The sequence below is a fragment of the Saccostrea echinata genome, unplaced genomic scaffold (genome assembly GCF_033153115.1).
Source record: "Saccostrea echinata isolate AGI-Se365-2 ecotype Australia unplaced genomic scaffold, CSIRO_AGI_Sech_v1 ptg000007l, whole genome shotgun sequence".
NCBI classification, from domain to species: domain Eukaryota; kingdom Metazoa; phylum Mollusca; class Bivalvia; order Ostreida; family Ostreidae; genus Saccostrea; species Saccostrea echinata.
The window spans coordinates 1027679-1042762 of NW_026889756.1; the positions used below are offsets into that span (position 1 = coordinate 1027679).

At 31.9% G+C, this 15084-nt stretch overlaps 1 protein-coding gene across 1 annotated transcript; it reads right to left on the reverse strand.

Annotated features, from left to right (window-relative positions):
* Window positions 1-2737: 2737 nt before the first annotated feature.
* Window positions 2738-7359, reverse strand: LOC133180590 (uncharacterized). Its single transcript, XM_061315067.1, has 3 exons — window positions 7204-7359; window positions 5809-5961; window positions 2738-3106 (listed from the first exon to the last, which is right to left on the reverse strand). Exons 1-3 carry the CDS (start codon window positions 7357-7359, stop codon window positions 2738-2740), a joined length of 678 nt encoding a protein of 225 aa, XP_061171051.1.
* Between the last annotated feature and the right edge of the window lie 7725 nt (window positions 7360-15084).

A 15084-nucleotide genomic window follows, 5' to 3' on the forward strand; every position in this document is an offset into this window, starting at 1 on the left:
ATTCCCCCAGTCCGTTAACATATGAGGAAATACAGGCAAACAAGTACCTAGATAGAAGGGCAATGGAAACAAAATCTCATATAAACTTTTTAGGATATATATTAGTTCCTTATGTATTTAAATTTTTTTGGTTACCTACCTCTTATGCTTCTTATTAACCCTGAATTAAAGAATATTTTTATGTCATTTTTTCCAGATTTAAAGCCTCTGTATTTTCAATAGGTCCCGTGAGTCTTGTTTACAACAAACTAAATTGTGCTTTTCTTCTACTGAATTGTTTGTCGTTTAATACCTTTTCTATGAAATAGGAAGATAACCACAACATTAATCAAGACCAAAAGTCCAATGGCACAGTACAGATTGGGAGCAGTTGAAACACGGATTTCTGAAAAGATCAGAGGCGGGATCTGGTGCCATCTGGTGCATCCCCTATCGATCAGTCACTCCCGCCGTGTTCAGTTTGAAAATAATGGCCTAACGATTTGTATGAAAAATGTCTGTCAACATTCGATTTAACGATATATAAAGTAATCGACAATGGGGAAAAAACTTTCATATTAATAAAATATATTTTCAATACTTCTTGCAATATGAAAATGAAAAATATATCTATATATATCAAAATTAAATCCGTACTTATAGTGTTTCATTTCACTAAAAAGACAAACTTACCCTGAAAAAAAGGTCTCCAGTACAATGTGAGTTGTGTTTTTCCAATGTTTCGTGTCCACCGTGTCTTAATTGTTCCATGGAATGTATCTTATCTATGTTATTAGCTTAATCTCCTTTTTATATCACAAATACCATAATTTGTATACATGTATTTTCGTCCTATTACTTGTAAGATAACCTTGCATTTTTCATGGGAGTACGTTTCTATATCCATCTCACCTTGTAATTTTTCTACCTAATGTTGTCTACAGGAGTTATTACTGGATTTAACAAAGCTTAAAAATGATGATAATAATAATAATAATAATAATAATAATAATAATAATGAATTAAGATTGTTTCACTTGCAATGGAATCGGATGAAGGTTAGTTTTGGGTGACATACACAGTACGTTATTACTTGCAATAGCAACATTTCTAGGTCAAGTTGGAATCTGTTCAAATATATTTTAGACAGAGTGACCATAAGGCAGGAAAAAGCCAATGACCAGTACAAACAAATCCTATAGGAAAGGTCATAAAAAGGGTCTAGTGGCAAAAGTCAATATGAGCAGTACAAACAAACCTTGCAACAAAATCCCTGTAGGAATTGTAACAAGAGGCCCAGGTGCCACATCGCTCACCTGAGCACTTTGGTTAGGAAAAAGCAGCTATCAGTTCAGTATTGAAAGTTTTAATCTGCATTTCTCAGGGATGTTTTTGAATAAATATGACACACAATGGCTTTGCTGCTCTAAAGATGAAAATTTTAATTGAAATATCCTTTATATTCTTATAACAATGATCATCTGTTATGCCCCCCCCCCCCTATTCTTCTAGAGGGTAATGATTTGAGGAAATTTAAATCTACATTACCTTAGAATGCTTTAATATTATTATGACCAATTATGACATTGCTGTTCTTGTGAAGAATTTTAGAGATTTCTCCTACATGTATGTTTTACTATGTAAAACTTTGATCACCCACTGGGGCCCCATCCTAGCCCCAGGGGTCATGATTTGAACAAATTGGAATCTACACTACCTGAGGATGATTCCATATCAATATGACCAGTCATGGCTTTGTTGTTCTTATGAAGATTTTTAAAGATTTTCCCCTATGTTTTCCTATGTCGAACTTTGTGGCCTCACTCTTTCCCTGGGGCTCATGATTTGAACAAATTTGAATTTCCACTACCTGAAGATGCTTCCAGATAAATATGACCAATCGTGGCTTTGCTGTTTTGAGAAGGAAATTTTTTAAATATTTTTTTTCCTTTTGTTTCCTTATGTTTTCTTATGTAAAACTTTGATCCTCCATCGTGGCCCCATCCTACTCCCAGGGGTCATGATTTGAACAATTAATTTGAACCCACATTACCTCACAATGATTCCACCTAAGATTCATAATTCATTCAGAGTCATTCTTGAGAAGATGTTTAAATGATGGAATTTATTTTTCACGAAATAATAATTAACTCCCCTTGAAAGAAGGCGTGATTCTTCATTTGAACGAACTTGAATCCCCTTTTCCCAAGGATACTTTGTGGCAAGGTTAGTTGAAACTGGCCCAGTGGTTCTTGAGAAGAAGATGAAAATGTGAAAAGTCTACGATGACAACGACAGACAACGGACAAATTTCCATCAGAAAAGCTCAGGTGAGCTAATGAAAAAGGAATCTAGTGCCATAAGAATAAAACTCATCACTTATAATGCAAAAATAAATAAATAAATAAATAAATAAATGAATAAAAAATAAATAAATAAATAAAAAAAAATTAAAAAAAATAAAATAAAATGAAATAGAAGTAAATAAATAAATTAAAATAAAATAAGTGAGAAAAATATCTACCTGCTATTGCTTTTACAGATGATAAATTCTGTTTTCGAACTATAATATGCACTGTTTTATTTTGTGTAATATCAAAAATATAGGATTTACGTTTACACTTACCGATAAATTAATAATTTAAGATCATACAGTCTTGTACAAAGGAAACATAAAACATTAATGATTTCTGCCATGAAATGCCTCGGTGTAATAATAACATTGTTATTGAAACAATACGGTTCTGATGACCGATAATCAATATTTCTTATTAAAATCAAATTTTAAGTGCAGTTTGTGTCCCTTTGGCCAACAATGATCAGTCCTGGATTGTACATGTCGTCGTGGCATCGAAAAATTAATAATCTCTTTATATATTGCTTTGTCCGAGAGAGTGTTTGTTTGCGTATATTTATTCGGGAATATTTCTTTGTCCAATTCATTTAGTAAATCATTCGCCATTTTTAAATCGTTGTCTGTTGTGACTGGTGACGAAGGTTTTTGGCAACAATTCCTACGGCCTGATACAGTGTCAGCATGTTTCTCTATTTCCTCCAATTCTCTGATGATGTCTTCAATTTCTCTCTCCGTCTGTGTCTGTGCATTTTTCGCTCTTGGTTTTGTGTCCTAAAGGAATAAGTTATTTTCTGTCAAAATGGATTTTTTTTGGCACGTGTAAAGTGTATCATTTTATTTTTCTTGATCTTTACAAAAATCTATTGCATGTAAAAGACCAATGGATGAAATATGAAGTTAATGAATAGTAGTCAAGCTCACATGTCCCTTACATGGTAATTTTTAAATTTAGATACATACACAAAATGCACCAAAAAGAAAAGTGTTTGAACATATTGAAAAAAATTTCGTTATTGAGAAGGAAAGATTTTTGGGAAAAAAAATACTGAAATGATTTTTACGGACAGTTTAAAAATAATTAAGTTTATCTAAAATTATTTTCTTTTTGTATCACTTCATAAAACTATTAAAAAGATTAAAAGGATGAGGATTGAATTTCATCATTAAACCATTTTGGCACCTGGGCACGAAGAAAGGGACAACGAATTACTTTATGTTATTTTCACTTGGGACGGGTACCAGTCAAGTGTTAGCAATTATGAATTATTCTGTTTCGGAAATTTTTAACAAAAAAGTGACAATATTTTTCTAGGTTTCGTCAAGAGAAGACCATGTTAAAGTAGAGGAACCGTGAGCATTGAGCTCACAAAATGAATCCCCACCCCGGTCTCACAAAAGTTTAATGACAAAGTCTCTTTTTTTCTGTACGAAAACTAAATATGTGTCCTATCAAACGTAAAAAAGAAGATGGACAATGTAGTAATGTAATAAAGAATCTCATTAAATTTTACTCTTTGGTACGGGAATTAGGCCCAATTTCTTGTCTGACCAAGAGGTAAAATAAGATATGCACAAAGACAATATGTAATAATAATTCTGTAGAACTCCCAATATCAAAGGAAGAATGACAGTGTCTATGTTGTGCCAAATATCTGTTCGATCAAAACAAATAACAGGAGGTGCACAATGACACAATGTAAAAAAGATTCTGTGAAACTGTCATTAAATTTTATTCAGTGGTATAGGAGGAGATGCGGATAAGAGATGGCTACTCTCAGTATTATGTAAAAGAATTCCAAATTTTGTCAAGGAAAAAGAGTTGAAGATAAGAGATGGCTACTCTCAGTATTATGTAAAAGAATTCCAAATTTTGTCAAGGAAAAAGAGTTGAAGATAAGAGATGGCTACTCTCAGTATTATGTAAAAGAATTCCAAATTTTGTCAAGGAAAAAGAGTTGAAGATAAGAGATGGCTACTCTCAGTATTATGTAAAAGAATTCCAAATTTTGTCAAGGAAAAAGAGTTGAAGATAAGAGATGGCTACTCTCAGTATTATGTAAAAGAATTCCAAATTTTGTCAAGGAAAAAGAGTTGAAGATAAGAGATGGCTACTCTCAGTATTATGTAAAAGAATTCCAAATTTTGTCAAGGAAAAAGAGTTGAAGATAAGAGATGGCTACTCTCAGTATTATGTAAAAGAATTCCAAATTTTGTCAAGGAAAAAAAGTTGAAGATAAGAGATGGCTACTCTCAGTATTATGTAAAAGAATTCCAAATTTTGTCAAGGAAAAAGAGTTGAAGATAAGAGATGGCTACTCTCAGTATTATGTAAAAGAATTCCAAATTTTGTCAAGGAAAAAGAGTTGAAGATAAGAGATGGCTACTCTCAGTATTATGTAAAAGAATTCCAAATTTTGTCAAGGAAAAAGAGTTGAAGATAAGAGATGGCTACTCTCAGTATTATGTAAAAGAATTCCAAATTTTGTCAAGGAAAAAGAGTTGAAGATAAGAGATGGCTACTCTCAGTATTATGTAAAAGAATTCCAAATTTTGTCAAGGAAAAGGAGTTGAAGATAAGAGATGGCTACTCTCAGTATTATGTAAAAGAATTCCAAATTTTGTCAAGGAAAAAGAGTTGAAGATAAGAGATGGCTACTCTCAGTATTATGTAAAAGAATTCCAAATTTTGTCAAGGAAAAAGAGTTGAAGATAAGAGATGGCTACTCTCAGTATTATGTAAAAGAATTCCAAATTTTGTCAAGGAAAAAGAGTTGAAGATAAGAGATGGCTACTCTCAGTATTATAGGAAGAACTCTATATTTTGCCAAGGTAAAGCCCAAATATCTGTCCCATTAAAATGAAAGTTATATTAAATTTTATTTAGCGATTTAGGAGTAGTTCATAAAAGGGATGGGGGCCCCTTAGTGTTACGGACGGACGAAAGCACAGGCAGACGGACGGGCACCCCATCACTGTATACCCCCACATGAAAAGCACGGGTTATAATAGCAAATGGTGATAAATTACCTCTTCTGTCATATAATTACATTTTCCCCCTTAAACATATATCATTACTATCTGTTTGTGTACATGTAGATGAAAAACTAGAAAATGAATCTACCATAATACCATTATGCATACGTCAATTATTGCGATGCTTTTGCATGACTAATCGTAGTAATTCTTCGAAAATTTATCTTTTGCAGTTATATCAATAATATTGTAAAGTCGAACCACATTGTTAAAGATGATATTGAGCACAAGGACAGGTAGAAATGAAGAAGTATAAAGATTAAGGTGTGTTAATTGTTAGAACAGGCAGCAGCAGAAGTTCTTAGTGATAAATAGCCTACAAAACAGGACATCATGAGAGAGTAATGAAAATAGTAAATAATGATAAAACGCCTTGGATAATCATAAAATACAGATCGCAAAATGAAAATTCAATTGAAATGTTTTCTTGTGTCGCTTACTTTGTTTTCGTTGTTTCCTTTATGACCTTTCTTTCTTATAACCCTTAAAACTTCCTTTGCCGGATCCTGTGGTTTTCTTGTGTAGTCTTTATGTTTCGTACTTCCTTTCTGACGTATGGTGCGAAGTAGTGTATTTGCATTACTATATGGATTCTGAAAAAAAGGAATTAATCAAATGGATTAATACATTTTGCAAGCAAGATACTCTACGAAAGTGTTTAGATCTACAATTCTCATTGTACATCTAGGAAATGTATACTCTGATTTTCATTCAATAAAATTTGTCTCATTATCGATACGTATACTATAGAATGGTTTTGTACCAAATTATATTTCTCAATCTGAAGACAGTAAATGGCAAATAATGCAACATATTCTAGTACTGTATTTGGGTTCCTGAATTTGACACGGTTTACAGGAAGTTTATTTTGAGGACTGATCAACTGTTTCGGAAACATTGACGGGCCACGGTAGCCTAGTAATAGGGCGCTCGCTTCGTGTTCGTGAGGCTCCGGTTCGATTCTCGTCGCTCCGCGTTAAACATAACACGAAAACATAGGTAGAGCCTGTTACTTCCCCAAGCGCCCGGCATTAGAAGTGAAAGTCAGGGTCTTTCGAATGAGATCATAAAAACCGAGGTTCTGTGTCACGGTAGGCGTTGGCACGATAAAGAACCTTCGCTGCTCAATGACCCTGAGTGCCGATTATAGGTCTAAATTTGAAACCCTTCACCGGTATATGGTGATGTCTCCTAATGACTGAAAAATTCTCGTATGGGTCGTAAAAGAATATACAATCAATCAATCAATCAATCGTAAGCATTGCTGTCATGCTTTGCCTACTCTTATCTGAGTTGTGAAATGTATAAAATAACAGTGCTTACTATGGTCCCTTGTGTATTAGAATTAAAAGTTATGCACATATAGAAAAGACCTAAACCCTGAAACCATGTGTTATGAATCTCAAAAGTATAATTGAAACATGTCTTAGAGTCTAAGAAATAAGAAAACACTGGGATTGCTATTTTCAAATTCAAACTAACTACACACCCTACGTTAAAACCTGAAACTTAATTGGCTCTGAGGTATGAATTCTACCCCTCTGCCTCGTTCATAATGTACTTGATCAAAAAAAAAAAAAAAAAAAAAAAAAAAAAAAAAAATTGCAGAGGTAAATTAAATTTTCTTAAGCAAAAAATCTATAGAATTCACCGAAGGTCCAGAGGAATGAATTTCACATTCTTTATAGAGATTTAAATTTGCTAATTATACCTGCTTTACTGCAGTTGTAAAGAAGGCAATTTAAAAACAATTTTACATAGTTTCAGTACATATATGAGTTTCTCCATTTGGGGCTTATTAAATTACACACATTTGTATCAAAGTACTTACATACCTCGTTATGTTGGTATGATGTGGATGAGGAGTTAGATGTTCCAGAGAGAGCTGCCAATTCCTCTAGGGTGAATCTCATTCCAACTGGTTTGTGAGTGTCATCCTGTAATAATGATGACGTCAGAGAAACGTCAGATGTGCTTCCGAGGGCACTCATTTGGAATCGTCCCCCGATCACCTGATTTGTCTGAATACGTACAAAAAAATACTTTCTTTTTATGCTTCATGGAAGAGCTAGAGCCACGAACCATCGAAATGTGCCTTAACTAAAAAATTAATGAGGATTTCAATAAAGATAGTGTAGATTTTTAGCTTTGCATTACTGATTTTCTTTTTTAGATATCTATTATACTTTTTCAAGAAGAGATTTTACAGTATGGCATTGTTTTGATTTAAATTTGCTTGAGGAACGTTATTATTTGTAACGTAACGTCATTACGTTACATCGTAACGTCGTAAAAAAAAATTCCATTGCAATTTTATGAATACATTTAAAAACTTAAAATTGGAATAGAGAAGTATCTAATCAGCATCATAATCAGTTTAGCAATATATTATAAAAGGAAGAGAGGTGTTGATTTTATATTGCAGTTTATGCGATAACTGCGCGCGAGTGTAAATTGACTGCATTATATCCAATAGTACATGTGAGAATAATCTGTGTCCCAAAGACTGGGTTTCATTGAAAGAAGGAACGTTCTACAGTATCTGCTTATCTTTGTACACATGAGAGCCGCAATTAGTCCTAGTTATGTATCTAAGTATCTAATACTATAGACGTATGCCTTACTGCTACATTCTACATTATTTTCTGATATAATAAATTCTTGAAAGCTTTATAATCTGAACTGGATAGAAATATAAATGCAAACACATATTTTCAATAGAAAGTGACGTCCAGTGCGGTAATCGTCAAATCCTTGTCGTAGCGAGAATCTGAGATCTTATTCTTATTAAATTAAAATTGAATTAACAGAGGAGAGTACTTTGTGAGTGTGAAGGACTTATTTCCAATTCGTACAGTGCGTTTTGACAATGAAATGTATTAAAACAATTGAATGTCTCGCCGATTTTCGTTTAGTTTTAAACTAAAACTGAAGAAAAAAAAGTTTTTGTAACGTATAGATTAATTTTATTTAAAATACATATATATAGAACTGATCAAAAACTTTCTAGTCCTAAATATGAGTTTTTCTAGAGTAATATTATATCATAATCCGCTAGAAATTATTGATATTTTTTATTTGAATCGAAATATGTGACGAGATCAAAAGTTTAATTTCTAACATAAATCTCAATTCACATTAGTTTTCAACATGACCTCCCTTTCAAAACTAAATGTGACAAATGTTGATTCAAAATTTAATTATCGCGTATTATTATTTATACACTGTAAATAAATGGTATGTCTTTTGTTGATTCATATAAACATTTACATACAGTTTCAGTGTGCAATAATTATCGATGTTAGACAACAAACTAATTCTTTACCCACTCACCTAATTACACGTATTTGAATTTGGTTTTTTCCCCATATCAGATATGTATTTCGCCCTAAAAGCTGAAATCATGTTGTTGTTTTTTTTAAATTTATTATGTGCTATCACTTCCATTTGGGGGGGGGGGGGGGGCTATCGTAGCGGAACAACGTAACACATGCGTTTTAATTTCGAAACGCATACAGTAGAGTGTACTGCATAAGAAACAGCGCGCCTATATTTATTCTTTGTTATATTGTTGAACAGTTCAAATGTTTAATTGTTGCTTGTCTCCAATATGTGTTTCATACGATGGCCGACAGCGGCCGCCACTTTTGATTCTGAATATTGTCATTTTGTACAGCTTTTTTGTCAATTTTCGTTGACAAATTACAACTAAACTGGTAATGCTATATGTCCATATACAGTTTTTACACTGACAATTTACACTGGAGAAAATCATTAAAATTCTTTCTTGTGATATGAAATGAAGATACATAAAACAGGTTACTTGAAGGTGATAAGCTTAAGGTTCTAGCAGAACAGGAAGGTCGGGGGTGATTACAGATTAGTATTGTCTTCTAGATATACTTTCTCGACAGATTGTAGTAATTAATTCATAAAATTCCATGTTGGTGTACCTGCTGGTCACATCATAGGTAACCAGGATGAAATTTCCAGGTCTATCAGAAATTTGATTTTGTTCATAATCGGACGTGTCTTTGATGTATGAATTTTTTTTTTAAACAATGCGCGCGAGGAAATGATCACATTAGTTACATGTACCTATATTTTCATTCCCGTGCCACATTGAAAAATAATTGGCCGACCAGGTGCCCAGCTAGCACAAAAACATTTTTAAAATGTTTTAAAAACATTTTCAAAATGTTACAAAAACATTTTAAAAAATGTTTTAATCACGTGATTTTGTATGGTTTTTTAAACGTTTTTAAAACATTTCAGCAAAATGTTTCAGCAAATGTTATCAGAACATTTTCCTTAAATGTTACTAAAACATTTTTGAAAATGTTTTATTCACGTGATTTTGTATGGTTTTTTAAACGTTTTTAAAACATTTTACCCAAATGTCGCAATGACATCTCTTTCCTGAAATGTCAACGTTTTCATTAAATGATATCAACATCATTTTGTATGATTTTAAAAGCGCTTTTCATACATTTCATCTTAATTATAACTCTCTCAACATGCTCAAAGAATTAATCACAACTGAATGAATTCACTTTTACAAATTTTAATACAAATCCTTATTTAATATGAAACACATATTTTAGTTCCATTTCTGGTACAAGTTTTGAGTTATTCTGTTTTAACTCAACAGGTATTTTTAAAGGAAAAAAATCCATTCCCTGAATTTAAAAACAAAAGAATCGCATGAATCCTTCCCACTAAAAAGAATAACCAGGCCTAGATCACTGTTATCAATAACGATCCCGCAAAAAGCATGTATTTACATGCGTAAGTTCCACAGAGTGGCGGTTCTATTATATAAATGGAATCACACACGTTGATAAAGTTCACAAGATGTCTGTCCTCGGAAAGAATTAAACAAGAAGCTCTTTTCTGTAAAGCAGAACCTGTAAACATAGAGATAATAGTGTTAAAGTCATCCGCCTACATCATATCTTTCAATAATGAAAATATACAAGAATTTACATTTTTTAAGTCATAAAATCACATGGAATTTTCCCATTTGCATTAATGAAAACTATTAGAGTTGTTGCATGTTCATAACTAAAACACAAAAATATAATTGAAGAGCAATGATATTTACGTACAAAAAATTGCCTTTATCAGCTAGAGGCGGTTCTTTCAAATGTGGCAATTTGAATGAAATTCAGGTCTGTTGATGGAACTGTCGTCTAACTGCAATATGATTTCATGTTTCAATAAAAAGATATTTTGAGTTCTGATCAACATAAGACAAGGAGGAATATATTTATTGTTGCCTAAAGTATTCAATTCAAAGTACATAATAGCTTTGTTATTGCTACACATATGCATTTCTAATACAATGATGTACTGGTAACAGAAAAGTCACTTTTAAATATAATCTTTTGAAATTTCTGATGAAATTATACTCACAAAGCAGATTTTAATAATCCAGCGCTAATTCCTCTGGTTTATATGATGCAAAAATCTTGTTTGAAAATCAGCAACAAGAAAACGTGCACAGCCTGTTTACCAGAATTCAAATTTTGGCCTAGATAAGCTGCAAGCCACTAAACACTCTAACGCGCTGCCCAGCAGGAGAATTGCATAACAAGGTTATCATGACACTGAAACTGACCAGTGAGGCCACTCCTAATCTGCTGCATTGGTGTTTAAGAAATATGATGCAAACAGAGGAGATCGTCAAAAATCAGTCTGTCTTAATTATTGTAATCAGTTTGCTTATTATTTTGTTTTCTTTTTTAAATTAAAGTATCTTTAGTTTATTCAGTGAATTTTGTATTGATTACATGTCTATCAATAAGAATTTTTGAAAAAAAGAAAGAAAAATACAGGGATAATGTTTTCGGAACATTTTGAAAAACAATTCTTCATTTGATCTCAATCCTCTTTGGATATTCTATATATTTTTTTCAGAAAAATTGGGTTAGTCATGAATATTTTTTAAGACATTTTGAAAATTACATTACTTTATATTACATCAGTGCTAAATAGAAGTTTTAGTCTTTAAAAGGATAAACGTTATAGTCAATGTTCTAAAAACATTTTTACAACATACTTTGAAAATAAACAAATGCATTAATATTAACAATGATATAAATGTTTTAAAAACATTTTTTAAATGTTTCTATAGAATGTTGCATAAATTATAAATAAAATGTTTCAGTTGTCGGAGGAGAAAACGTTTTGTTCAATGTTTTAAAAACATTTTCAGGACCAACACTGAAACATTTAAATATTAAACTATAAGCAATATTAAGAATGTTTTAAAAACATTCTGACAACGTTCCTTCGAAATGTTTTAGAAACGTAACACTACTATGTTTCAAATATATAAAAGAGGAATGTTTTATTTCATGTTTTAAAAACATTTTTATAACGTACTATGAAACTGTTTAATGTATGCAAATAAGACATTCCTTTGGAATCATTTTTAAAACGTTTCAAAAACATTTTCTAGAAATGTTCCTTAAAGATTTTACTTTAACCTTTTTGAAAACATTTTTAAAATGTTTTTAAAATGTTACAATGGGAAAGAAAAATGTTTTTAAAACATTTTAAAAATGTTTACTCTGGAATGTTTTGAAAAAACCTTTTTATAACTGCAATAAAATGTTTTGAAAATGTTTTGTGCTACCTGGGTGGATAGTCTTGAGAGGTTGCGTTGGCCTTTAAAAGTGTTTGTTTTGTTTTTGATACATTCCATACACTTTTGATTGGATGCTCACATGTAGAGCTACTAAATCCTGTTTTTCTACCTCTGCATAATAGGTAGAAACGAGTTTTCTCATACAATCTGAGGATCAAGATACATCCATTATATTCATGTATATCCATTACAACAAACGTATTACTTTTATTCGCCTTTTTAATTACAATCCCAAGAATATCTTTTTAATGATACATGTACATTGTACAACAAGGTGACAGAATGACGATTTACGTCTAATCTACTGGGTTACGATATCTCAGACTAATTGAGGGTGAAAGTCATTAAAATGCTCCTTATCTCTTTCAAGCCACCTGTTTTATGTATCTTAATTTCATATCACATGAAAGAATTTTAATGCTTTTCGCTGGTGTAAATTGTCAGTGTAAAAAGTGTACAGGTATATATAGCATACCAGTTTAGTTGTAATATGTCAACGAAAATTGACAAAAACGCTGTACAAAATGACAATATTCTTAATCAGAAAGTAGCGGCCGCTGTCGGCCATCGTAGTTTCATGCATTTATAAAAATGTCATCATTTAAAATCACACAAAGAAAAGATGCACAGTCAGAAGAGTAGTACCCGAGAAAGGGGCAGGGTTAAATTATGTTTGGACCCCTTTTAATTATTAATTAAACTTTTTGATCTCTGGTCTTCTCCCCCTGCTCCTCGATTCAAATTACCACCTTGCGACATTTTTTTTTATATCTGAAGCGAAACCAGCTTAATTAACTACCAGTCTTAGTGAAGGGCATTTTCTAGCAAAAAAAAAAAAAAAAAAAAAAAAAAAAAAAAAAAAAAAAAAAAAAAAAAATTGCGTTTACTATCGTATTAAATAGGCAGTATATATTATGGATTGACAAATAAAGTATGTCCTGGACTATTCTTATTTCAAAAGCTTTATTTTTTTTACATCATTTCCGCAGGGATTCCTTTCTATTTATAGACAAAACTATTAATCATTTGAATCTAATTTTTTACCTCAATGATCTAATTCGTTAACGCCGATCCATGCCATGTCTGATCACCTTAGATGTGATTTAGAAAGCCGGTACATGTAGGTACACGTAAACTACATAATAGTAAATGAGGGTCCAAAATACATGTATTGGAAAGGCATGTCCGACGTCGTAGTGCCGCTGTACGTCTTGTACTTTATTTTATATATCCTATGTGTGCAAATCGTGAGTCGGACATTTGTTGTTTTTTTTTTTTTATTTTAATTGGATCACCTCGGTATTTTACCCCAGAATGCATTCAGATGTAATAGAATTTCGGACACATTTGACATTGGGACGGACACTTTTCTATAGATATAAAATGATGCATATACGTATGCGCGTAACTATAGAGGCTGTGGGTGGGTCCGGACTTATTCAATTTCAGAGTTATTAGATTTATAAATGACGATTGGAGACTTTTTTTTCTTTTTTCCATTTTTTGTGTTTGTGTTCCTCAAAAAAAATTCAGAGTCGTATTATTTTCTAGACGGGTATGGTCCCCCTTCTGTACAAACTTAAAAGTGCCTCTAAATGAGCTCTTTTCAAAAATGTTTAATACTTGTAGTATTTTGTATCCCTTCTTACACTTGAAAAAGGACCTCGTATGATATGTAAGATGATTATGTAGAATAGGATGTCTATAGAAAAAGTTCTAAGAGGAATTCTAAAACAACGTGAAAGGCTAATAAAGAATAAAAAGAAACCAAGACAAGAGAGAGAGAGAGAGAGAGAGAGAGAGAGAGAGAGAGAGAGAGAGAGAGAGAGAGAGAGAGAGAGAGAGAATAAACGAGAGGGACTAACAATTATTGATAATTGGATTGAGAATACAATTAACCGATGTTGAAAGCATAATACCATATATTTCTTAATTTAAAATATCAGTGTGTGAACAAATCAACTATTTCAGCTTCATGTATATGCACATTTACATTTTTTTGCGTATTATATGTATTTTAGATAATAACCTTTCAATTATGTAGGCATTTGTATTTTTATTAATATAAAGAATCTGAAAAAAAAAATACGTTCAACATCTAGTACTGGCAACAAATCGGAAATTGGATCTCGACATTTTTCAATTATTTATTCATTCTGATTAAATCAGATCCTTTGATCCGCTCACATAGATCGCTACACAAGGCTTGTGTAGCGATCTATGTGAGCGGATCAAAGGATCTGATTTTAATCAGATTGTTATTTATTATAAAATTATTTTGACAAATTTCGTCAAATTATCTGTGGTTAGATGCAGTCGACGTCAGTAACGCCAAATTATGACGTCATCATTGATGTACGTAAGCATGAATGAAAAGAACATAGCTTTAAATTTTATTTGAAACAACACATGTTAAATGTGAGTTAAAGATATTCTGCAACAAAATAATTTACAGGTTAGGGATTATGTAGTAATCAAGAATAGATCTGATATACTAATAAATTATTTAAGCTATTTACATATACAATGAACTCATAATTACTGTTAAAATGGAAGGACCTTGCTTCAATTTCTGATAGCTCAATGTTCATAAAGTGTAAAATTCATATTGGCCACACGCAAGTACCTCTAAGATAGTTTGCATAAAGATGCATATATTTAATATTTTTCTGTCTGCAAAGTTTGGAATTGGTACTTGAGTGTGCCCACATTCAAATTTTGAAATAACTACCTCAAAATCGACGTTTTTAAAGCAGTTTTTAACTTCATTGGTATATTTGATGCTGCGCATGTGCTAAAGACGGTGGTCTGTGTGGCAAAAAAATGTTATGTAGAGTAGCATGACATTGTGCACTATAATATAACACATGACAGGCTCTGAGATTTCAAACTTGAATTTTGTCTAAAATTTAAGGTACATTTTGATGGTTTGTGGCTCTAGCTCTTTATTACATACCAGAACGGATCTCTATAATTCCTGGGTCTTTAGAACCTTAAACCGACAAAATAGTCGATATTGATAACAAAGAATTGGAGCATGACGTAATTAACATCTAAATATTAC

Coding starts and splice junctions, on each gene's coding strand:
- LOC133180590 (XM_061315067.1), bottom strand. CDS start 7,359: ATGAGTGCCCTCGGAAGCACATCTGACGTTTCTCTGACGTCATCATTA. Junction 5,962..7,203: donor CATCATACCAACATAACGAG/GTATGTAAGTAC, acceptor CCTTTTTTTCAG/AATCCATATAGTAATGCAAA. Junction 3,107..5,808: donor AAGGAAACAACGAAAACAAA/GTAAGCGACACA, acceptor TTATTCCTTTAG/GACACAAAACCAAGAGCGAA.